This window comes from Amphiprion ocellaris, chromosome 15, assembly GCF_022539595.1.
Source record: "Amphiprion ocellaris isolate individual 3 ecotype Okinawa chromosome 15, ASM2253959v1, whole genome shotgun sequence".
Taxonomy (NCBI): domain Eukaryota; kingdom Metazoa; phylum Chordata; class Actinopteri; family Pomacentridae; genus Amphiprion; species Amphiprion ocellaris.
This window is the reverse complement of record NC_072780.1, coordinates 25,275,938-25,303,019: the sequence shown is the minus strand read 5'-3', so window position 1 is coordinate 25,303,019 and position 27,082 is coordinate 25,275,938. Positions and strand designations below refer to the sequence as shown.

Below are 27,082 nucleotides of genomic sequence, written 5' to 3'. Positions count from 1 at the left end.
TTTCCGACGGATGAAATCTTTAATAAAAAATGACCCTGCGCTGAGCACAGGCATGTGTTATGCATGTGCATATTATGTATGGATACCAAATTGTGTGTAAATTACTCATATAGGTCTATTCAGTTCATCACTTTTGGCAAGCCTTTGTTTTGCTAGTGTTAAAATAACAGTTCCCTCCATGCTTTTATTTCGAAGACATATTTTTAATGTTGCAGGCTTTTATTTTGTCACCATTCCAGTGGCACAGGAAATGTTTATCTGTTTCTTGACATGACGCAGACGCTGCCGAAAAGTCCGAAAATTCACATAAAGATGAAAGAAAACGGTTCCACAGTGTTGCTGTCTAGCAACAGATGGGTATAAATTTATAAGCACCTAACTGCAATGGGAACAAGCTCTTATAGTGAAGAAATGAGTGAAGGACAAAAAGGTGAATTTGTGTTCAAAATAAGGCTGATGGCTGAACTTAACATGTCTGGCTGGGGTTTGCTACATTGCATGACATAAATATGTAGTGGGCGGCAGGAATTGATGGGACTCAGAAACACCCCACAGTTTAGTCATTTGTTCCTTGTATAATTTCCAACTGATAAATCCTGGTCATTTTGTTGTAGGATCGCAATCATGTGATCATCAGCAGGTAACTGACATAGTGTTCAAGTCACGGTTACAGCGACGCTGTGCAGGCAGCTATATCTGGCAATGGGAAATCCTTAACAAAGCTGTGGATCCAGATTATAAGACGCATCACTGCCAAAATCTAATCACTTGGTACTTGTGTCATTTCTAACATTTCCTGAAAATTTCATTCAAATCCGTTTGCCCATTTTTGAGTGACAGACAGACAGACAGACAGACAGACAAATGTACGCCGATCGTAACAGAACTCCGTTGTTCCTTGGCGGAGTAATAAAATTATGAACATTAACTTCCTTCAAACCGATTTTTCTCGAAACAGTAAAAAAAAATACACTGTAAGGCCAAAGTGTGACCTTTAGATAAACGTAAAACCACTAATATCCCAATTTAACCACCATAGAACCGTCAGAGCCAGTGGCAGATTTCAAAAGTCTTGCCGAGACAAGGCTGCTCTCGACGGCTACAGTGAGGCTGACTGTTCGGTCATAGCCATCTAGCCTGGACGCTCATATCTTTATCTTGATAAATTGACCACAGATTTGACGTTTATACAACTACTTTCTTGCCTGAAATAATCTGAAAACTACATTTTGTGTCATAATAACAGTAGTATTCCCAAAAATACTTGTATTTCATTCGTTCTTGATCAGATGTGTACTTTGAATTGGAACAGTACTTGGTCTCCGACTGATGATGTTTCACGAATACGTGAGAATGCAAGTACGGACAAGTACGCATGTTGAGAAACGGCCAGTGTTTATGGGTCTTGTCCATAGGTCTTGTCCTGATTGACTCGCCAAAACACCAGCATAGCATTCTGGGATTTGTAGTAATAGTGGTACATGCGCTATATAATACCGGCAGGCCACTTCTAGTAGTTATTTGGTATTGCCTCACGGGCCAAATATAATTACATTGTGAGCCAAATTTGGTCCGCAGGTCAGAGTTTAACACCTGTGGTATAGAGTAACATCTAAGCCATTTAAAAGCAGAAAGATTATTTTAATAGAAAAAAAATTTAATATGTAACTTTGATACCCACAAATCAGTTTTAGGGGAAGGAACTTGAATTCATTATGGCCATGCTCTCCTAGTCATACAGATCTATGCATTCTCAGTGGAGCTTTGTATTTATGACTTATGACCACTGAGTACTTCTGCTTGAGCAGTTGCTTTGCTTAAGGGCTGCCAACAATAGCTGTAAAAAAAAAATTGTGGTTTTATGCCACTTGGGTCTTCGTGGGCTACTGGTTATGATCTGGGAATGGAAATAAAACTCTATGAGGCACAGCATACTAGCAGTCACACAGAGTAGCTAACACACCAGAAGTTTAACCAGATGACTCTCATCAGAATACTTGGTGGTAAAACTGAAAGTGAATGCTTCCTACTGCACAGGCAACATTGTAGGTCAAAGGTGAACCATGTGGGCTATATAAAATTGTGATGGATGTTCACAGTGGAGAGTCTGGGTACTGTTTACCTTTGAATTCTCTAGAAATAAACTAAGCCAACCAGGATATTCGGCTTGTCGAACAGCTTTTGATTTCTGTATTGGTAATGTTGGCTATGTTTCTGTGTTCTCAGAACTATACTAGCATTAAATCCTTCAGAATAAGGGAATATTGACCACTCCATTACTTTACACTGCAAAAACTATAATCACTAACATTGACCTTGCCCTGACCTCTCACTTACTGTTTACAGGTCCATGGGGCCGGTGTATGGGAAGTGAGTGTGGCCCTGGAGGCAGCCAGAGCAGGGCGGTATGGTGTGCCCATGCTGAAGGCTGGACCACCCTGCATACCAACTGCGACCAAGCAGAACGACCAGACAACCAGCAGAGTTGCTTCAGAGTGTGCGACTGGCACAAAGATCTGTACGACTGGCAACTGGGTGCCTGGAACCAGTGTGTCCCTGTGTCGATGCGCAGTGCTGGGGTGCAACGTCCTGCTGTATGCACACGGGGAGAGGAGGGTATCCAGACCCGTGAAGTGGGCTGTGTTCAGAAGGCAGATGGCGTGCCTGCAGAAGATGCAATCTGTGAATACTTTGAGCCCAAACCCCGGTTAGAGCAGGCCTGCCTAATCCCATGTCCTCGGGACTGTGTGGTGTCTGAGTTCAGCTCATGGACAGCCTGTTCTAAAACATGTGGGATGGGCTTACAGAACCGGATCCGTTTCATTCTGGCTCCACCACTGTTTGGAGGAGCAGCCTGCCCAAATCTGACTGAATTTCAGACATGCCACCCAGGTCCCTGTGAAGGAGAGGAGAGCCTTTATAGTCTCAGGGTGGGACCCTGGGGCCCCTGCTCTGTCCCTCTGCCAAGGCAAGCCAGACAAGCTGATGAACCACCCAGAGAGAGTGACAAACGATTGAAGGAAAGTGACAAACCTTCAAAAGAGGGTGGCAGAGAGGGTGAAAAACCATCCAGACGAAGTGAAAAACAGGCCAGAGAGGGGGAAAAAAAGTCCAAAGAGGGAGGCAAATGGTCCAAAGAGGATGATAAACTGTCTATAGATGGTGACAAACCAACTACACACAACAGAAAACTGGGAAGGGTAAACAGGAAACCAGACAGGCCATCCCGACAGGCGGATCGGCCCAAACGACAGAAAAAGGCCAAAAACAAGGAGAAAAGAGAAAAAATGAGAGGGAAAGTCAGAGAGAGGTTAAGGGAGAGGGGCAAGGCAAAGGATCCTGAGACCAGAGAACTTATTAAGAAGAAAAGGAACAGAAATCGTCTGAACCGCCCAGGAGGAAAATTCTGGGACGTGCAAGTTGGTTACCAGACCAGAGAAGTGACCTGTGTGCATAAGAATGGGAATGCTGAAGCTCTCAGGTAACAATGATTAATATAAATGTCTACCATGTTCATGGTTCCATCTTTAATAAATAAAAAAAACAACAACATAACAATTACAGAAAATCATCAAACTAAATCACTTTGTCATGCTACATTAGGTTAAGGAAAACATTTTGTTTTGCATTAAAATTAGGTTAGGAAATTTTTATAGTAATAACAATAATCATGGGTTTGAAGACCCCCATCCAAATCAAGTTGTTTTCTTTTTTGTTACTTTACATTACCTTGTTAACATGTTCACATGGTGTTTCCGACATGCTGAAAAACACATCATGAGTGAAATAAGCTGTCAAGACCTTGTTGTAGCATTTTTACCTTGACAGGGCAGTGTACAGCTGACAGTCTCAAAATCAGTCACACTCAGATTCATATGTAACAATCCTAAGGAACCAATCCTGTCAACTTACATATTCCATAACTTCTTTCTCATTATTCATCTTCAGAATAATTTTTTGGTCGACAGTGTATGACTGAGTTACTCCAGTGTTACAACTTGCCTTGTGTACTGCAGAGTAGTTTTACAGTGTTTGGGCGGAGTCAAAGGGAGCTGTGTGCTCAAGCTGCAGCTAGCTGAATAGACTGAGGGCTTAGAGAGAGGCAGGGACTTCACAGATCTGCATATTCAAGAGGATGCAATGATGGGGAGTTACATCTAAAAGCCTCTACACACTGTGCGATTTTAACAATCTTGTAAGTTCACAGCTTGCTACACTGTACAACAGGAATCTAATAATCTTTGGGCACGACGTGAAGTTTGCTGTGTGCAAACTGCAGAATGAAAATGCAAGCTGATTCGCAGCCTACGATGTACATGAGTCGATGTGAATGCGCCATAAACGTGTGCCGTCCATCCATGAGAAATAAACAACTGAGGCATAAACGGAGTACCTCAGGACTGGAGCAGGATTCATTTTCAGCCCTAGAGTTTCATGCCTCAGACCGGCCCTCTTTAGATCACGACCTATTATTATTAAAATCATGTAATTCTAACCTTACATGTTAAATCTACAATAATTCACTGTTCTGTAAAGCCTTGCAATTCAGTGTATTTATCTAAAATATTTCCAATTCAGTGCAATTAAGGATTACTTCACAATGTGGATTTATTTCAACATCAGAGCACATCTCCAACATTATTCTTTTCAACAATATTAGAATCTATATTCTGTTCAAATAAGCCATCACCGATATCCTAACGTTAAAAATGAAATAAAAGAATCAATAAAATATTAAATAATAAAAAAGTGATGAATTTTCTAATAACACTATCGTCTCTTTTTCCTCTGCAAGGAAACAGTTCCGTCACAACTTCGATTTCTCAAATATGAGAACATGAGGTAAAGTGCAAATCTCCAACACCATTCTTCACAGCATCAGAATGTCCTTTTTTGCAATATCAAATATCAAGCAAATTAGTGTTCACAAGACAAAGTTTTCCAGTTATGTGGCGTCGCATCATACTATTATTTAAATTATATAATGTTATGTTATACACCACAATGCCATACAGTTCATTGACTTGATAACTAATTAACTTGAATGGTGGTTTGCACAGTTCAGCATCTTGCCGTACCCGTTTTTTCGTCCTTATTTGTCATTTCAAACCGTGAGCTCATCTTAGTGGAAAAAGTTTCCAATTTCAGCACATTTGACTGCGTTTGTTTCCAGAGCTTTCCTCTTTTTAATTCTTGTCTTCTCCATACCACCCTTGCTCTTCCTATTTTTCATCTTTCAAACACCACTGACCGACGTCAGGGTGTGTCTTCAAAAAAAAAGAAAGAAAAAAGAAAAAGAAGAGCTGCCAGTGGAGGTGGAGGCGGCCCAGGGACAGCGGTAACAGCATAAGGATCAACCCAGTGTCATGACTGAACACTGGCCAAAAAATTTTCTTTTTTAAAGTGAGCACTGGCCCTCGTGGCCCTAACATCAGACTGGCCCACCAGGAATTGTCCCGGTCCTCCCGATTAGCCACTCCGGGCCTGGAGTACCGACAATCACAGGAAAACTAGCGAAACATGAGCGGATTAAATTTTTATTTATTCAATAACATAAACTAAGTGCTGTTGCCACAATTTACAGCGTTGTTTTGTGTGCGTTTGCTAGCCACTAATGTTAGGTTACTAACGTGGGAGCTACAATTTGTGCCGCTATATCCTTCTATGTTTTATCCTTTTTTGTCAGGTTGTGGTACGAGCTGGAGGACACGTCAAAAAGGCAGGGCTTCTGCTGCCACAACTCTACTAGGCTGTCTTCTTTGCATAAATTCCACATACTTGTTTTGATGCGCCGCACATCTATTTGGGTTTAGCGGCAGTGTCGTGCTGATCAGTACGTCATTTCATACTGCATTTCTATTGGTTAGTTAATTGTCGTAGGTCGCAGCAGCACTCACACTGTGAGATGATCCCTCCAAATTTCTGACTGTCAGAATTTTATCGCAGCTTATTTTTGGTCACAAGACCATGACAACGGCCGTCCTTGAACCTGTCTCATCTTTGGTCGTAGGACCACCAATTTAGAGCCACGACCAAAGATATTGCCACGATTCTCTCACGGTTGCTGTCTTTCATCTGGGATGGCTGAAAATTGCACAGTGTGTAGAAGTCACAAGTTGAGGTAACAAAGATTCTTCCTGCTCTCTGGTTATCTTGTTGCATTGAAGCTGCTTATTGCCTTTGTGCCGTCTGTATTGGCGTTTTCCTTCACCACGAGATAGAAGTATGGGTGCTGCATGGCCTCGGCGGCCATCAGTCTCTGCTGGTGGTCGTAGCGCAGTAGCTTGTCCAGCATGTCCAGAGCCTCCGGACTCACCAGGTGCTGGTTCTCTGATTGGATGAACTGCTCCCAACGCAAGAATAGATTACTTTATTATAATTTAGATGGAAAAATTTAAATATGTAAATTTCATACACAGGAATTAATTAAATCAACAACTAGAGAGGGACTTTAACATTAGGGAACAATCATGATTTAAAAAACAAAAAATAAAAAGACATTACAAGTTTTTGGAAATAGGAATTAAGAGTGGCTCAGCTGGTTGAATTTAAATACATTATCTGCTCTAATGCTTTAAGTCAGCCAGCACTGTTTTATCATCTTATTTATGCACAAATCTGTTTTTAATGACACATAGTTCATTAAAAACATTGCACAGACGAAAAAGAAATACAAAGCATGAAAATGAACAGACTGTGATATTGAGAATCACACAGTGCATGACATTAAGTGAACATCAAAATTCCACTTTTCTTCATTATGACATCATTGCGAAAGACAATTGATTTCTTAATCTTCATAAAGTTTGTGTATCCCTTGATCATAACATTTGTAAATACACTATGCATTATAAAGCCACTTTGTTTTTAAATGTCTTTTGGTGCAACTTAGGTTAGCGGATAGCTTCTTTACCGGGGATGAAGTGGCAGACTGAAAGCACCAAGAGAGACTGTTTACATTTAGAGCAAATATCTCTCTCAAAGCCATGAATGAAGAATTTATTAAAATTCCACTGCAAAATTATCATCATATTACATTCATCATATCCATCACATACAGCAGAAAATATAATCAGGATCGTAACAGCTTTTAAGTGCATATTTCAACCAGATTAGCAGCATTTCCAACACTTTCTGCTAAAATCCACAATCCATCACCCAATGCCATCATTCCATGCCAGTGTATAAAGTGGTCCTTTCTGGACTGCTTCAAAAACAAACATGTGGTGGTTTGGATGGTGGATTGGTGTGTACTGCTTGCAGCTTTGCCATAAGTGAGTCATAAGTGTTGTGAAACACCGTAGTCTTCAATTTTATTTAATTTTCTGTCTTCAGTCTATTATTTAGTCAAGCTCCTACACAAAATCTTGATCATTTAGTGAACCATGGCTGTGATTATGTTCAGTCACAACACAATGTGGATTTGATACTTAAATTCATAAATAATTAATCTTGTGACAATTAAGTCTTCAGTAATAATGCCAAAGACTGAGCAGAACATTTCTGTCCCTTTTAATTACTAATCAACATAATGTTGCTTATTCCATTCCCCCACAGTACACAGCTGTAAGATCCAGCCATGTACGTTCTCTATATAGTGTTTTTTCACTAGTGAGGTCAATGTCAATGTGGTGTCTGAAAGACACTCGCTTTGTTCAGAGATGAATGGCCTCATTCTGTCTCTATGTACTGGCTCAGCTCTAAAAGAGGCCACTGAGCACTGTCGATTACATCCTGAAAAAATCAAGGCTTTTGATATACATTTTTTTAATGCCTCAAACCAGATCATGAGTCCTAAATCCTTCAGACTTGTAGCAAATACCAATTGCCACACAGTGTTTAGGCACAATATTACACTTGCATCATACATGGATTAATGTCTAGTTTGAAACATTTACCCAAAAGACAGCTACATAAATGTACTTATTTTCAGCCACTCACTGACTGCACAGATGGCTGAAAGCTTCAAAGAGGCTTAACTGATAGTGATGAGCATGTTATTGCTGGAAAAAGTCCAAGATCAAGTTTATTTACAGTTGGAGACATCAATCTGGGAATTCTAATTTTATCTGACAGCTAAAACTGCTAATTTTCCATGAATGTTCACGCTTTAAAATAATGATGAACTGCAAAGTCCACCGGACTTCATCAAGCTGTTTGAAAAGCAAAATACATATTGTAATTGCAAGGAATAATTATTTTCTCCATTAGAAAACTAGTAAATAAAAAAAATTAATATGTTTGGCTTTACTTACACACGTGGACAAAATTGTTGGTACCCCTCGGTTAATGAAAGAAAAACCCACAATAGTCACGGAAATAATTTGAATCTGACAAAAGTAATAATAAATAAAGCTTCTATGAAAATTAACCAATGAAAATCAGACATTGCTTTTGAACCGTGTTCAACAGAATTATTTTAAAAAATAAACTCATGAAACAGGCCTGGACAAAAATGATGGTACCCTTAACTTAATATTTTGTTGCACAACCTTTTGAAGCAATCACTGCAATCAAACGATTTCTGTAACTGTCAATGAGACTTCTGTCCCTCTCAGCAGGTATTTTGGCCCACTCCTCATGGGCAGACTGCTCCAGTTGTCTCAGGTTTGAAGGGTTCCTTCTCCAGACGCCATGTTTCAGCTCCTTCCACAGATGTTCAATAGGATTTAGATCAGGGCTCATAGAAGGTCACTTCAGAATAGTCCAATGTTTTCCTCTTAGCCATTCTTGGGTGTTTTTAGTTGTGTGTTTTGGGTCATTATCCTGTTGCAAGACCCATGACCTGTGACTGAGACCAAGCTTTCTGACACTGGGCAGCACATTTCTCTCTAGAATACCTTGATAGTCATGAGATTTCATTGTACCTGCACAGATTCAAGACACCCTGTACCAGATGCAGCAAAGCAGCCCCAGAACATAACAGAGCCTCCTCCATGTTCCACAGTAGGGACAGTGTTCTTTTCTTGATATGCTTCATTTTTGTGTCTGTGAACATAGAGCTGATGTGCCAAAAAGTTCCAGTTTTGTCTCGTCTGTCCATAAGGACATTCTCCCAGAAGCCAGAAGCTTTGTGGCTTATCAACATGCAGTTTGGCAAATTCCAGTCTGGCTTTTTTAGGATTTGTTTTCAACAATGGTGTCCTCCTTGGTCGTCTCCCATGAAGTCCACTTTGGCTCAAACAATGACGGATGGTGTGATCTGACACTGATGTACCTTGACCTTGGAGTTCACCTTTAATGTCTTTAGAGGTTGTTCTGGGCTCTTCGTATTATCCGTCTCTTCCATTTGTCATCAATTTTCGTCCTGTGGCCACATCCAGGGAGGTTGGCTACAGTCCCATGGATCTTAAATTTCTGAATAATATGTGTAACTGTAGTCACAGGAACATCAAGCTGCTTGGAGATGGTCTTACAGCCTTTACCTTTAAGATGCTTGTCTATCATTTTCTTTCTAATCTCCTGAGACAACTCTCTCCTTGGCTTCCTCTGATCCATGTTTAGTGTGGTACACACCATGTCACCAAACAGCACAGTGACTACTTGTAACCCTATAAATAGGCCGACTGACTGATTACAAGTTTGTAGACACGTGTGATGCTAATTAGAGGACACACCTTGATTGAACATGTCCCTATGGTCACATTATTTTCAGTCTTTTCTAGAGGTATGTCAAGGGGGGGTGGGAGCGACTGGGAGGAAACGGTCTGTCTACACAGAGCTAATTTGCTGAACTATTGTTTTAACATCGGCCTGTTTTTTGCGGAGTACAACAATACTGAAATTGTGCTGACCATTCGGACTCGGAAGTACAGACTCCCGAGAACGGGAGAACGCATTGTTAATGTGCAGTCGGAACACCAGCGTACTTGATCACATCACGTACTCGGCTCATCTACTCTGGTTATTTTTTATCAGCGAAGTCAAAAATACGGCCCGCGGACCAAAACCGGCCCGCCAGACGGTCCATTTCGGCTCGACAACTTTACAAAGGATAAAAATTGCAACGACATTAACTGTAAATTGTAAATTTGTAAAACTGTAAATTTAAAATAATTTCTAGACCTTGACAAGTTGTTTTGGTCGTAAAGTAAAATACTGGCTTGTCCAGTTCCAGATACCTGTGACTGAATGTTTTGTGTTTTGTTTGCGACAGAAATAAATTGAGCACCACTACACTAATGGATGCAAGAATTATTGTAGACTCTAGAGTCCAATGCAGTAGGCCTCTTTAATGGATTATTCAGGGTCATTTCCCATGAATGTGTCTATTGTCATGCTAGCTTTCCACTGTCCACCTCTGTGCTTCAAGGAAATGAACAGCAAAAATATGAGCTTCCTTATTGCAGAAACAAACAATTTTATCTTGCTTGCTTCTTCTTTTCCAGCTCGAACACATGCCAAACATAGAGCTTGCCACAGCCTAACAGGAAACAAATTGGCATACATGGATGGATATGCCAGCAGGACAGGCAAATACCCCTGATGAAAAAGAGTTCACAGTAATAATGATACTGTATTAATTAATATAATATTATCACTTACCACCTTATTTTCATTTTCAGATGTAGTGAATTTTTAAGGTGAGGCAGCAATGTAGGTTCATTTGAAGATTTTCTCTAAAACATTGCATGAAGCAGCAGAAGGAAGCTTCCACAATGAATTGTACAATTATTCAATTCAATTCAATTCAATTTTATATATAAATTTATTTATTGGCCAGGATTTGTTGAGAATATTGAGAATATATTATATTGTGAATGTGTTGCTGCACAGCATAACAACTGTTGCTTTAAACTGTCTTTAGAAAAAAACTCTGTTCTGATGTAACCTGTTCAGAGCCAGTAAGACCTTTGCACTTTTTGCATGAACACTGGTTTGTTGTTCTTGTCCACTGTGAAAATGGAAAACATTATCTGAGACATAAGATTTAGGAACTGTCTTAACATAACGCCACAGAAAATATCATAATAATATATTTAGTCCTTTGGTTGAGATTGCTTACTAGTCGAGACAGAATTGAATTTTATCAGGAGACCAGGACATACTGCAATCCCATGCCACTTCTTCCACTGCTTCTTGTTGGAGAGTGCAAAGTTACCATGATCAATTTAGCCAAAATTATCACATAAATGAGAAATAGGCCAAAATAAACTAGAATTAAGGGGAAGTTGTAAGCAGCTTTCTTTGTGCTTTGACTTGGTGTTTCAGGTAAAACCAGTTTAGTGTATATAATGACAGCAACAATTGAGGCGAATGGTTGGAGGGAACAGCATAGTCAAGTTACAGTGATGGTTACATTTTGTATCTGCAAAGCTTCACAGTGCCATTACGTTAGTATGAAGGGATAGACCCTCAAGACAGATCCTGAATGGTTTCAGGGGAATTGTAATTTTAAAAAATTACAAATACAATAAAAAAGAAAGAAAATACAGAAACACTGAAGAGTTTGTTTCTTCACAGTCCGAAAAAAAACCAGAGGTTCAGGGCAGCTGAGGGACAACTGAACTGTTATGACTAAAATGGTAGAGAAGCTGAAAAGAAAAGACAAGTAATGTATCATTACCCTAGATGGCCTCAACAAAACACACAGAAGGAAAAACAAGTATCACTATAATAATCACATCTTGAAACAAAGTGCTTTAAAACATTCACTCAAAATTTGGATAACACATTTTTACTCCACCAAGGAACGGCGGAGGTGTGTGACGATCGGCGTATGTTTGTCTGTGAATCTGTCTGTCTGTGTGAAACATTACTCAAAAACGGAGCAACAGATTTGGATGAAATTTTCAGAGAAGGTCAGAAATGACACAAGGACCAAGTGATTAGACTTTGGCAGTGATGCGGCTTATAGTCTGGATCCACAGGTTTGTGAAAGATTTCCCATTGGGAGATATAGCAGCCGGTAGGGCCTCGCTGTAAGCATGACGTGAACACTGTGTCAGTTACCTGCTGACGATCACATGATTGCAATCCTACTATAAACTGACTGTGATTTTTCAGTTGGAAATCATACAAGGAACAAATGATTAAACTGTGGGGTGTTTCTGAGTCCCATCAATTCCTGCCGCCCGCTACATATTTAGTTCATACAATGTAGCAAACCTCAGCCAGACATGTTAAATTCAGCCATCAGCCTTATTTTGAACACAAATTCACCTTTCTGTCCTTCACTCATTTCCTCACCGTAAGACCTTGTCCCCATTAGGTGCTTCTAAGTTTAGACACATCCTTTGCTAGACAGCAACAGCGTGTAACCATTGTCTTTCATCTTTATTTGAATTTTCTGACTTTTCGACAGCGTCTTTGTCATGTCAAGAAACCGCTTCTTAGAGAATCACTTCCTGTGCCACTGGAATGGTGACAAAATAAAAGCCTGCAACATTAAAAATACATCTTCAAAATAAAAGCATGGAAGGAACAGTTATTTTAATAGTGATGAACTGATAAACAGACTTTTATAAGAGTAATTTACACACAATTTGGTATTCATACAGAACATGTACATGCATAACACATGCCTGTGCTCAGCGCAAGGTCATTTTTTATTAAAGATTTCATCCGTCAGAAATGATACGTCAGCTGAACAGCCTTGATGGAGTACTGCACTCTCTGAGTGCTTTTCTAGTTGGGGTTTGTAATGAACAGCTTTCAAACCCTGTTCAACGCACCAACTGTAATCCACGAATGACAATCAGTTCATTTGGCTCCTAATAATTCACTCTCTGACTTGAGAAACATTTTTACAGGCAATTGTTAGTCTTTATGTTCCTCTTGTTTTCTGTCTTAATCTACCATTGTTCGCATGGCTTTTTGTGGACGTTGTGTGATGCCAGTTTTATAAATAAGGGAAGTGAATTCATTTTAATGATATACTTGTTATATCTGAATTGTATGCATGTGTGTATTTTTTGCTGTTATTTTGCATGCAAATATAATCAAAACTGCATGAATATATGTGTTTAAATGTATACATTCTAAAAAATGAATCACATTAAACCAAAATGTGATCATTTTTACTGCTTGCATTTTTTAACACTCTTTCAATTTAAATATGAGGTCAGCTTTTTATTGCTACTCATATAATGTGGGTGCTATTCAGATTGTGTACCTCCAGACAAGAGATTTACAAGCACTAGATGTAATGCAGAAGACAAATGATGAAACCAGGGTTATTCTTTCATGACTATTTTCTTTTGCATGTCCACTGTTTGGTTCAATTGTACCAAATGCAGTAGTTGCTCAGCTTCTTCTGCTGCCTCTCTGCTTTCTCACAGCATATTTCTGCTCCCAGCAATTGACACATTTTTTAAAACTACTGCCAGAAAGAGGTAGTTCTTTTGGATGACTCTGAAAAAAACTCCAGATTGCAGTTACTGCTTTTTTAAACTCTTTTTCACAGTGTAATATGCACTGTAGTAATGGTAATTATGTTTCAGATCCATGGATGATTTATTTGATAACAATTAACTTCAGGTGTGGTTGATCGATTGACTAAAACACCGAGTTAAAATCAGGGATACTTTTTAATGACTATTAAAATAATGCAGACATTAATTGGCAGTTACAGTAGAGTACGCTGATAGGGCACCACTGTTCCATTCTTCGACAAAAGTTATGCTTGGTTTCTTATGTGCTTGTAAAAATGAATTTGGGGAGACTGTAATGGACCAGGATTCAAATGAAATGGCTTAATGCAGAATTATGATTGTGATAAGAGCTGTAGAACCTGCAGCCACTCTGTTGAAGTATAATCCTATCTGTGATGTCTCTCTCTGAATCTTCTGCAGCCTGTGCTCTCAGGAGACACTGCCAGTGACCTTCCAGGCCTGTGTGCTGCCCAAAGACTGTGATGTGACCGAATGGTCTGAATGGTCAGCTTGTTCCAAGACATGCCATGACCCCAATGGGCCTAAGGGGGAGCGCAATCGTGTCAGGAAAGTGAGCCAGTTCCCAATAGGTGGAGGAGGAGACTGTCCAGAGCTGGAGGAGAAGGAAGCTTGCAGCCCACAGGGAGAGGCAGTGCCACCCTGCATTGTGTAAGTACTGGACATGGAAAGAGCCAGTAATGTAGCTCAGCTATAAGTGCTGCTAGTGAGCTTAAAGTTGTCTTCTGCATACATGCAATCTTTTTATTTAAGTCTTCTGCAGCATAAGAAAAATCAAAACATTTCTGGAAAACTGTTAGCAAACATGATTTAAGGCATAAATACTAGCTGTGTATGTTGACTTGAAATTTTCAGGTTATAGGCTGCTAAATCAGTTTTTCTTTTTTTTTAGAAAGTTGTTGACGCCTGATGGAATTGTATTTGTACTTGTAGTAGTTTAATAGTTTGAAAGGTTTACTGTAATTTTATACATGAGCTAAACTATGTGCAAAAAATCAAATCAAATAAAATCATAAGATTATTTTGACAGAGAAAATAATTGGATTATGAGTCACAATTTTTGGTGGAAAAATGTATTTTTCTAAAACAAATATAATAATGATAATGAGATTTGTGCATCGGTCTGTGCCAAACAGACATGTTTATTTACATCTGAGAATAAGATGCTGTAATACTTTAGTGGTGCTGATTGGCCTGTGGTGACCATTGACTGTACATAAAAGATGAACACATTCACTATGACATAAGATAATGGTTTGTGGACTCCCAGTTTGTAGCCTTGACTGGCATTTGGTCGTGACCATCTTGGTCTTTTGTAAGTAGACATGACGAGCGAGAGGTGGATCTGACTGGCGAATTAAAGAACACGACACACAGTGATACTGTCGATCACAATGTAGCCCTAGTTTTAAACATACGTTGCTATGTTGTCCATTTCAGTTAAAATAGGGCCATAAATTACAAATTACCATCATTCTGAATACAAAAGGTAATGGAAAAAAGGTGGAGGTGAAGTGCCCGAGAGCAAGCTACTGTGCTGTCTGATTCCTTTTTCTTTCTTTTTGTTTTTTACTATTCTCTTTTTTTGACTACCATACCATTCCCACACTGCCACCCTGCTACAGTCAGTTCAGAGGAATAAATGCCACTTGCCTTTTTTAGGTTCCCCATAAGTCAAGTTCGTTAGCCATACACCCAAATTAAGTGATCGTGCTCAGTGACAAGATTGATAAATTGATCATGTTTAAATTATTATAAACATTTCCAGAAGAGAAATCTGAAGATTGAAATTAAATATTAAACATATTAAAGCTAAACGTTTTTACACCGGGGACTTTGGCCCTCTTCTTTAATGACTCCATGTCTCGGAAAACACGACCAATAGCAAGAAAAAAAATCTGTGTTTGCCATGTTTTAGGAATAACATGTTTTACAAATCTGTGAATGATATATGAACAAATATCTCTGCTACAACCCGGCCTGTTCAAGCTGAGATTTCTGGCTCACAGGACCATCTCTGATGACTTGAAACATTTGTTTTAACAAATTTTAGCTCAATATATCAAATGCTAACCCTAACCCAATATATGTATATATGTGCTGTCTGCGTGTGTGTGTGTGTGTGTGTGTGTGTGTGTGTGTGTGTGTGTGTGTGTGTGTGTATATATATATATATATATATATTATTTTTTCAAAACTATGAATGAACACATGGAATTATCTAGTAAACAAAAAAGTGTGAAATAAATCAAAACGTATTATTTTGAGATGCTTCAAAACAGTCACCCTTTGATTACTGCTTTGCACACTCTTGGCATTCTCTCGATGAGCTTTATGAGGTAGTCACCTGAAATGGTTTTCCAATAGTCTTGAAGGAATTCCCAGAGATTCTGAGTATTGGTTGGCTCTTTTGCCTTCACTCTGTGATCCATCTCATCCCAAACCATCTCAGTTGGGTTTAGGTCAGGTGACTGTGGAGGCCAGGTCATCTAACGCAGCACTCCATCATTCTCCTTCTTGGTCAAGTAGCCCTTTCACAGCCTGCAGGTGTGTTTGGGGTCACTGACTTGTTGAAAAGCAAATGATGGTCCAACTAAACGCAAACCAGATGGGATGGCATATCGCTGCAGGATGCTGTGGTAGCCATGCTGGTTCAGTGTGCCTTCAGTTTTGAATAAATCCCCAACAATGTCACCAGCAAAGCACCCCCACACCATCACATCTCCTCCTCCATGCTTCACGGTCTGAACCATGCATGTAGAGGTAGTGGTTTCTCAGCAGCTATTTCCCCACAAAGGCCAGTCTCCTCTGAACAATTGATGTGTCTGCTACGAGAACTATGTGTGGCATTTATCTGGGCTCTAATCTGAGGTGCTGTTAACTTGCCATTTCTGAGGCTGGTGACTTGGATGAACTTATCCTCAGCAGCGGAGGTGACTCTTGGTCTTTCTTTCATGGAGTGGTCCTCATGTGAGCCAGTTTCATTGTAGTGCTTGATGATTTTTGCAACAGTACTTGGAGATACATTCAAAGTTTTTGCAATATTCCAGACTGACTGACCTTCAGTTCTTAAAGCAATGATGGATTGTCATTTCTCTTTACTTAATTGATTGGTTCATAATATGGATTCTAACAGTTGTCAAATAGGGCTATGTACCAACCTGACTTCTGCACAACACAAAACTGATGGTCACAACCCATTAAGAAGGCAAGAAATTCCACAAATTAAACATGACAAGGCACATCTGTGAAGTGAAAACCATTTCAGGTGGCTGCCTCATGAAGCTCATCGAGAGAAAACCAAGGGTTTGCAAAGGAGTAATCAAAGCAAAGAGTGGCTACTTTGAGGAATATAAAATATAAAACATATTTGGAGTTATTTCACAATTGTTTGCCACATAATTCCATGTATCTTGCTTCATAGTTTTGATGTCTTCAGTATGTATCTACAATGTAGAAAGTAGTGAAAATAAAGAAAAAACATTGACTGAGAAGGTGTATCTAAACTTTTGACTGGTAGTGTATATATCCAACTTTTCTGCCTACATAAACATGATGAGGCTGACCCAACAGTTCAAACTTCTCAGAGTACCTTCTTCCAGTCATCTACAGTCCTGTGTTAGTGCTCCCTGGCAAATTTTAGGTGTTTTTTGATCTTTGCAGGGATCAAAAATTGCTTCGTAGTAGCTGTTCTTCCCTTTTTGCTTTGTTTCTTCAGTCGTCTGCTTATAGTCATTCTGGAGAATTTCTCAGATTCTGATCTAGAAGCATTAATCTCTGCCTGAAGATCAGCAGTGGTCTTCCTTCTGTCTGTAGTACTTCAGATCTTGAGGTGTCTGACATCTGCTTCAGTTAGCTTTCATTTTTGACCTCTTCCTTGGTGCATTTTGTAAGTACCAGTCTCTGCAATCAAATCCAAGGCATACTTGACCACACTGTGAGAACACTTTATATCTTGCCCTTTTTCTCTCAAAGACCTTCCAGCATCATGAACTGCTTTAATTCAGACTCTGTCATTCTCAGTGAGTTCCCTATGCTTCAACATTTTGAACAAGAATGAGGAATTTCAAACTGAATTGACATTTTTATACCAAAATTTGAGCCAGCCCATTGGAATTGGAAAGAGCTTGCATATACTGGTGGATTAACCATTGCAGAAACATAAAAAATACTTTGGTAATCAGCAATACTGTTAATTTAGGGCAGCGGTGGTAAACACCCTACACTGCGTGGTGGTCTAAAAACATTTGTTACGCACTGTATATATGTATATAGGCTTTGTAATTAATCTTGATTTTTTTTGCATTCTTGTCAAATAGCAATATTTGACACAATAACCAAAGTTTCTCAATTCAAATAAATTTTGATCGACGACTGAGTCAGTGAATAGACATATACACTACCGTTCCAAAGTTTGGGGTAACTTAGAAATGTCATTTTTTTAAAGAAAAGCATTTTTTTTCAACGAAGATAACATTAAATTAATCAGACGTACAATTTAGACATTGTTAATGTGGTAAATGACTATTCTAGCTGGAAACTGCAGACTTTTAATGGAATAACTACATAGGAGTACAGAGGAACATTTTCAGCAACCATCAGTCCTGTGTTCTAATGGTACATTGTGTTAGCTAATGGTGTAGAAAGGCTCATTGATGATTAGAAAACCCTTGTGCAATTTTGTTAGCACATGAAAAAAGTGTGAGTTTTCATGGAAAACATGAAATTGCCTGGGTGTCCCCAATCTTTTGAACAGTAGTGTACTTCACCTTAAACAACAAAAATGTTTGTTTGATTTATATTTATCTGTACATTTTTCATCTGGCTACTACATTCAAAGATTACAGCACAGTCAAAGTACGATTATAGCTATTATATTCAACATTTTAAGACTTTTGTAAACTCAAGCACTTTCAGTGTCTTGAAAAGTGGTCTATTATGGGATGGCTACACCGTTTGAGGGTACCAGGACTGTCGTAGCATACGTTAGCTCTGGTGCTAACAGCAACATGTTTTACATTGAGGTGATACTATCGGCTTGAAGTTCTGCGGTGATAACAAAACTCTTTATTGCACAATTTGCACATAACCACGATTTTATCCGAGGCTGCCATCAGGAAGTTTTTTGGAAGAAAATTTTCCACTCAACAAGCTCAATGCTGTCTTCCTTCCCTGTTCGCCAAACTTTCTAATGCGCTGATCATAGACTGTATGGTGCTGATTCACTCAGTGCCTATTGTGTACCTTCTTCACAGCTGGCAAACAGACTTTAGCTGCATTACCGCCACCCCACCACCTACTGGGCTGGAGTGTGCATCAGTGCTACTGGTGTGCCAGGCATGAAAGTACTGCAGGCTGAAATTTTTGTTTATTTCCCATTGTGTCATTGATTCTGAATCTGTATAATTTGTGTGTATAAGATGTTAAAGCATTCCAAGATCAGGAATGAAATAGCAAGAACCCACTGCTGTGTGGTCTGATACATAGATGCAAGTTTTTTATGGATCTCATATGCCACTTTGTGTCTGCCAAGCTGGTGGCAGTTAATCAGTCTTCTGGGAAGACCAATCATATCTTGGGCTTCTGGGAAATTCCATGAACAATATAAACCAAAATACAAAAACTGTTATTTTACATTGTTTTTTAATAGCCATCTTTTTAAAATCAGATAAACTGCATGAGCACCTACTAGCAAGAATATGTGATTAAAACTCTTCATGGAAGTTTCAGTTTCACTTCATCTCTCTGTAAGATATTTATTTAATGCAAGAAGTCATGTGCTTATTTTATTTGTATGTAGTCAAATCAGCCATAGTGTGAAACAGTAAATCAATATCTGTGAACAGCAGCTGCCCTTTGTTTGACAGATAGCACGAAGAGAGGCAGCAGCTCTGTCCGTGATGCTGAAGAATTGCTCTGTTGGATTGTCCCCATCTGGACAATTTAAAGTCCCAAGATGCAATGCTTTCCCAGGGGCCTTGTTGTGTACCGCAGCAGTGCTGAGAAAGAGAGAGAGACAGAAAAACCAGGCTCATGAATATGGAGTCTTTCAGTGGCAACCTCAAATGAATTCCATTATCAGAGATAAGCACAGAGATGGAGGAGGGTTTACATTTTCTGACCTCAGGGTACAAACCACAATTCATTATTGCTGATGCAGACTGCTGTCAATTCAATAACCAGACACAAACCCATGTATGAATAGCTGCTGCAATTAGCAACCTGCTTTCAGCTTTCTTAGAAAGCCCTTGGTGAATAGCCAATTCTGAGCAGTATTGTAAACAGAGATCCAAAGTCGAGGACATAAAACGTTTTCTATCATTGCTGGAGAGATGCTCACCACTACAGCTCACTCAACAAATGTCGTTCAGTGGCTTGAAAAAGCTATCCAACACAAAAGACGAAGACAAAATAAACATTCCTAAAATGACATTTTCTTTTCATGACCCACTGTGTTTGGGGCAATGAATGATGTAATTATGAGGATAAATAATGATCACTAAATTATCACAGTAAAAATGTTTTTAATTTTAATAAAAAATATTTTAAATGATAATTGATCAGTAAAGATAACAGGCAGGATGTGCCATATAAATAATGTGTTTGTTTTCATTCATTCATGTCAAATGTTTTAAAGTAATTTAACACAGTCACGTGATATGCTCGAGTAAACAGATATACACAAATCAACATATACAAACGTCTAAACCATGCATTTAAAAAAAGTCAAAAACATCAAAAACAAAGGAGAAAAAGTGGACAATTTGCTAAAACTGAGGAAAGAAATAAACAAAGGAGGACAAGAACAAAAAAACAGAGGGATTATCTAACAGGATGCAGGTAACTGAATGGGAGTATGGCAAATTAACAGGAAACACAACAAAACTTTTTTAACTACAATTCTATGACACAGAAAGATGAGCAGTTTGAGTATGTTTATTAAAAAAACCTATTTCAAAATTTCAAAAATGTACAAATTAAACTGGACAAAATAGCTGATTATATGACTAGACCAGGTATTAACTCGAAGGCAGCTTGAAGCAATGCAATGAAACGTTTTTTTGTTCCTTTTTTTGGATAATTTTCACTCATATTTGAAAGTCAGGTTTTATACCATTTTTTAGTTATCAGAACACCAACAAAGGCTGGACTTTTATGATCATGACGTTGAACAACGTTATTTTTGCATTCTTTAGTTCAGGTGCAGCACTGAACGGGTGTCTGTTGCAGCATATATAATTTATTTATTCGTAGGATAGCATGGCAACACCATATGGAGTCTAGACCCACTAATAAGAATCAATGCTGTAAGCTTTAATTCAGTTCTGTGATACTTTCCTGTCATGCTGAAGGTTTTTGCCAAAAAGAATCACTCTTTAGGCTGAAAGATTCTAATTTCTATATTCTGATATTAACAGAGATGAGGTTTTACACTATAGGGTGGCTGTGCTTTCTAGATTTGCACATCTTCAGACCATGTATGCCTATTTGGTGAATGTGTTTCTAAATATGATTTTCCTCTGTCTTTCTCTTTCCTATACACATACCAAACCACATTCTATGGTACTGTGCATAAGGACACTATCAATGTATGTAAGGTCACACGAGATGATAAATTAGTAATTAGTAAATTCATAAATTGACAATTACTTCAGTAGTTTCAGAAGTTTTACTTTGCATGCAGTCAGTTAAAGCTATAATGTGTAATATAATGAAAACATTTATTTTTTTTGTGGTGGTCAAGACAAATACATGATATTTAATGTTTATTTTGTACCCTGTGTCAAATATAATGATTGATCTGGAAAACATATGCAGGGCCTGTCACAGAAAATGAATCCTAGTATCTATGACCTTTGTACCAGACCAGTCAATGGTCTTTATGCCTGTAAATCACTAATGCACAATGATCTCCAAAACCTGCATCTCCTTGATGAAAACTGATGATTGGATGTTTTCTTGTTGCAGTTTTAATCTATAAAGCTATAGATTTTTGTAGCTAATGTACTGCCTCAGCCTGACTCATCCTGTGGCCCTGTCTGTCTTTAGTTACAGTTGGAAAACCACAGAGTGGACAGAGTGCAGGGTGGATGTGCTGCTGAGCCAGCAGGACCGTCGGCGTGGAAACCAGACAGGTTTGTGTGGAGGCGGGACTCAGACCCGGGAGGTCTACTGTGTGCAGTCCACTGCTGATACACCACCCACCCTCAGCTTGCTCAGGAGCAAAGAAGGTAAATTTCCCAGAATCCCATTTTTCTATTGTCTCTTCCGTTCTCTTGCCTTGATTTTATCCATTGCATATGTGCTTTTTCAGCATTCATCACATTCAAGGTTTTTTTTTTTTAAAATACATTTGTTATATATCCAAATACAGTCTTGGGCTGGTAATTTTTCTTGTGAAATTGACCTAAAAGCATTACCAGTACTGGTTTAGCTTCTCTGATTGTACCTGAAAATCACACACAAGGCAATCAAACGGTGAACGACTGAAAACTAAGAGCATGAGTCTTGGTCGTTGCCAAATCAGTTTATGGTTTTAATGGAAAGAATGAGAGGACAGCATCCACTCTGGTGAAGGGATTGCATCTGTGCTTTTTAATACAACAAAACATATTGTTACTAATAACGTATTGAGTCATTTTAACGCATTTCACACCATAAAAAATAGTTTAGAAACAACATATTCAGCATTCAGCATGTATAGGCTTCTGGATACCCTGATAAATGTAATCCTGTGGGACTTCTGCTCAGCTCTCTCTTTGCCAGAGAAAAGAGTCCCAAATGGTAAAGCTTTGGCTGTGAATTGATACCATCTGTGTGCATTTTCCTTGGTCACTAGGTTAATGTGTTTAACTACCAAAGTTACTCTATCTTTTTGACAGAAAAATTGTGAGTATACTGTTGGCCTGCAGTGCACATGTCCCATACTTTATCTGTTAATGAACACAGATATACTACTGGTCACCATGGAAATGTTTTATTTTAGATAGTTTTGCTTAGTTGCTGGTCAAGTATACTGTGTACTTTAATTAATAATGGTGCTGTTGATTTGAATGTGAAGAACATTATAAAATCAACCACTTCAAATTTCATCAATTACTACACCAGAACTTCAGGTTACATTGTGTAAGTGTTTACTTGGCTGTCTTTTTGGAAAGGTTTATCTTTAAAGAAACAAATTCAGTCAACAACAGGTCCATTTTGTAAGTCAAAATGAACAGTGGATAAGAGACACTTAGAATTATTTCAAATCCAACGAGTTTTTGTTTCCCTATCACCTGGACACAGTAAGGTGCAAAAAAGTTACATTACAATTTTTAAAAACTGAATATTAAAGAGTAAATAAAAGACATAACTCTGAGTCAATGACACACTTTTCTACTGTTCTGAATCTGTTCTATAAACTCTCAACAACAACTCTACCTAATGTGATGCAACTGAAAAGAAGCACAACATTAGTATATCGATGTTAGTCATATTAGTATTAGCGTCATCACTAAATGCCGCACACCCGTAAACCTTTGAGCATCTTAAGAACACATACAACCGGGGCGTGGAGCAGTTACTCCTGTGTTTAAAATGATGATGTGGTTATGAACATATTTTTCTTTAGAAATCAGTTGTAAGCCTTTTTCAAGAATAATTTCTGCTCTGCATTATTGTGAACAGTCTCTCATGCTGCTGTTTGTCTTCCTTCAGTATCATTTGCTTTGACTTTTAAGCATTTTAATTAATCAGAAAGGCTGCTACAAGGCAGTATTTACACTACCTCGACCTACTTAATTAATTTAGTACATTAATGGGGACTTTACTGGTGGAACTTTGATCTTGGATTAATGTCTACTTTCATTCACATTTAAGTATTTTTTTACTTAGTAAACTCTGACTTATAATCAGTTAATTAAAATAGTAAATTAGTTATTTTACAAGAACTATGTTGTATGAATCCAGTATCAAATAAAAAATGTAAATGAATGTCTTCACAATGATGAGAAAACTGACTTTGTTATTTTATTATTTAGCTATAGACAGCACACAAATTGGCACAAGGATGATTCTGGATTTTTAATGAAAATAAATGAGAATATTATTATTACTGCAGTCATTTTATTTACAATTAACATATTAATTCAGCATCTCTGCAATGTTGTCCATTGGAAAAAAAAAGAATCATTTGTGTTTTGCCACAATATACCCCAAACACTTTGTTAAGTTTAGGGAAAGAAGGGGGTGTTGCTAAAACATCAATAAGGCTACACTGACTTGAAACAGAAGAAAGAAGAAAGGACACAGATATTTTTGATATTAAACCTAACCTTAGTTTGTTGTTTTTGTAGCTCTGATGTAATAAAATGTAGAAGCCACGATGCAAACTTTCTCCTCCTCTGTTCTATGTACTTGATACACCCTCTATCTGTAACTTTTGTATGAATTTCCAGATTGTAAAGAAATAAACTGAGGCAGAAGCACTGCAACCATTGTACTGAATGCAAAAGTAAGTTTTTAGGGTATTGTAATGGCAAAAGACCATAATGGAAAATACTGTTCAGCAGCCTCTCACTCAGTTATATTCTTGTTTGCCAGTGTACATTTGGCAGGAAATTATAGCTTTACTCCACCAATATTGTTCATTGGAGAATACTGGCATTTAAAGCAATTTCACCCCAGTTGCTTTATGCAATGCAAGTGCATAGGAATCATCACATTAAACAGAATTTTTATCTTTCATCAATGGCTGTTGTCGGTTTGAACAACAAATACCAGGCAAGAGCTGGTGTGCAAGTAGCAATGTGCTAGCTATAGATTAAATTATATCATTTTTAATACCATTGTTTTGACTTTCCTTAAAACCAGATTCAGATCTATTAAAATCATGCGGCAATGAGCTTTGAAATCATCTGCTTGGGATTGCATTTCACACACTTAACCAGCCATGTGTGAAGAAGACGGGAGAATTAAAGTGGCTTTCCTCTCATATTAAATCTGGGACTGAGTTATTTGAACATGCTAATGTATGTGTAAAAGTTGCACAGAGAGGATAGATGAAATATGAGCTTTCACTTAAACTGGTGGCATTACTGAGAGCACAGAGCTGAAAGTGGCGTGGTAAAATGCCCACGCTTATCCTGCATTGACACAATTAGTCTCAGTCCATCTGGCTAGCAAGGCTGAACTGGCGTCTGTTGCTAGAAATGATTCAGATCAGATGCTCAAAACCAGCCGCATGCTATCATCTTTCAGTGTTAGGATTCCACACTGCCAATTTTACTCACAGAGGTGAGACTCACACTTTAAACTCCTTCTTACCTTCAGCCAAGTCACACTGCCTGCATGTTAACATGGTATGTTAACTGTGTATTTGGGTGGAAGCAGGAAGACATTACTGACGCTATTACTTGCTCTGGGGGTTCAGGCATCTGCACTCTATAAAGCGTCTTGAGACAATCTGAACTGTAACTGCCGCTATATAAATAAAATTGAATATTACAACACGTGAAAGGTGGCCAGATTAGGCTTTAAGTTGTCAGTAATGAAGGTGGTGAAGAAGAAAGTCAAGCAGACAGAACAGTGAAATAGCAGTAACACATTATTAGAAGCGGTGCCAGCCCAGCTGCAGAGTTCCATCCTCCTCCTCCCTCCTTTCAGCCCACACCTGTCCTTGCTCTCACACAGGTCTTATGCTGTCATGTATGATTTGATCTGTTTAAGAGATTTTCTTTTAGCTTTCTTTCTGTGTTTGTGTTTCACTGGAGTCTCACAGCACAGAGTTGATTTGGGTAATGCATCTGATCAATTTTGTGTTTGCATGTCAACAAACAGGCCTTCATGGTGACTTGGTGGTTGGCACTGTCACCTCACAGCTAGAAGATCCCCGGTGTGTGTCCCTGCCTTCCCAGGATGTTTCTGTGTGGAGTTTGCATGTTCTCTCAGTGCAGCGTAGGTTATCCAGCTTCCTCCTACAGTCCAAAAACATCCATCCATTATCTATACATCACTTAATCCTCATTAGGGTCACAGGGGGGCTGGAGTCTATCCCAGCTGACTTGGGGCGAAGGCAGGGGACACCCTGGACAGGTCACCAGTCTGTTGCAGGACTACACAAACAACCACACGCACATTCATACCTATGGACAATTTAGAGTTACCAATTAACTTCAACATGTTTTTGGACTGTGGGAGGAAGCCGGTGTACAACAGTGAGAGAATAGATTACACTAATGAGTGAAAACAAAACTCATGGAATACTAAATGTCCTACAGTGGACACAAGCCCTATAAGTCCTGTTCCTGACTTGGGCATATAATTGTTTGCATTAGTTGCACAATATTTCTATGCATTGCCCCCCACAAAAATTCCAGGTCAGGGTCACCTGGGTACAACAACAACAAAAACCCCCAAATCTCATGGGTTATTTGAAGAGCTTTAGTGATAAAAGTAACAGCAGTAATGCAAAGAACACACAGCCAGTGGGTGTTGCTAAATCAAAGAACCAAACAGCCTAAGCCACGTGTCCACTAGACGTGATTTTCCCGCACGGCAACACGCCACATCTGAAAATCGCACGGACAGCAGGCAGTCACTAGCTGTTAGGGCGAGGAGTGAACCCGAGCAGAGAGCACACAGAAATGAGTGAATGGAATAAATGAAAAGCAGATTTATTGGACAAAACTACTAGAAAGGCTGGTAACTAATGACGTTAACTAAAATAATACCAGACGGGGAATTAACTAAACTAAATCTCACTAACGGGGTGGGCAGGAGGGTGTCAGTTCTGGGAGGCGCTCCCCGTAGCGTGGGATGGCGGCGGAGAGTGGCAGAGAGGGCCGGGGCATCTTGCTCCAGAGGCAGGCAGGAGATTCTGAGACGAGGGAGGCTGGGCAGCGAATCCAGAGGCTGACTGGGAATCCAGAGGCTGACTGGGAATCCAGAGGCTGACTGGGAATCCAGAGGCTGACTGGGAATCCAGAGGCTGACTGGGAATCCAGAAGCTGACTGGGAATCCAGAAGCTGACTGGGAATCCAGAAGCTGACTGGGAATCCAGAAGCTGACTGGGAATCCAGAAGCTGACTGGGAATCCAGAGGTTGGACCAGGTTGTCAGGGAGTCAGAACCGGGCAGCAGGGCCAACGGGACTGTAAACAAGAAAACAGGATTAGCAAGGTTATTTCGTAACACACAGCAGAAACGTGCAGAATGAGCCGGACAACTGACTGGAGTGTGAGACTGGCTTTTATGGCAGTAACTTCCACACTAAGTGAAACAGCTGCTAAGTGAAGTTACAAGTTACACACACAAGCAGCTTCTTCACTATGTTAACAGCTGCCACCAGAAGTTACACTTTAACACAAAGACACATGCAGCACCAGGGCAAACTGTTCACATTAAACCTCAGGCACCATGACTGTCAGCTTGGTTCTGGATTTATACTCTCCAGGTGTGATGACAGGTGCAGGTGGTTGGATGAAGGTGGACTGAATGGTGGCCCAATCAGACAGGTTGGGAGGCAGGGAGAGCAAGGGCTGAGTGCCGGTCTTGAGCACCAGGCTAATCAGTTGAGATGACTATCAGCTGGGCCTCCTCGCACAAAGTTCATAAAAGTTCACCACAACAGCAAGCATGCACACAATCACCGGGGCCATAACAATGCTTGGCTGTGCCAGTTGTAAACAAAGATAATTAGGTTAGTTTAG

The 27,082-nt window shown here is 39.2% G+C and overlaps 1 protein-coding gene and 1 long non-coding RNA gene across 2 annotated transcripts in view; one reads left to right on the top strand and one right to left on the bottom strand.

Annotated features, from left to right (window-relative positions):
• thsd7aa (thrombospondin, type I, domain containing 7Aa) overlaps positions 1-27,082 on the top strand; it is a 201,930-nt gene that overhangs the window by 66,586 nt on the left and 108,262 nt on the right. The window contains exons 2-4 of the mRNA XM_055018016.1: positions 2,347-3,481; positions 13,794-14,042; positions 21,441-21,622. Coding sequence (XP_054873991.1) covers positions 2,347-3,481; positions 13,794-14,042; positions 21,441-21,622 — 1,566 coding nt within the window. The remainder of the gene's footprint in view (positions 1-2,346; positions 3,482-13,793; positions 14,043-21,440; positions 21,623-27,082) is intronic.
• On the bottom strand, positions 26,032-26,868 carry LOC129350693 (uncharacterized). The gene is made up of 2 exons (XR_008604181.1): positions 26,604-26,868; positions 26,032-26,524 (listed from the first exon to the last, which is right to left on the bottom strand). It is a non-coding gene; the product is annotated as an uncharacterized LOC129350693 (long non-coding RNA).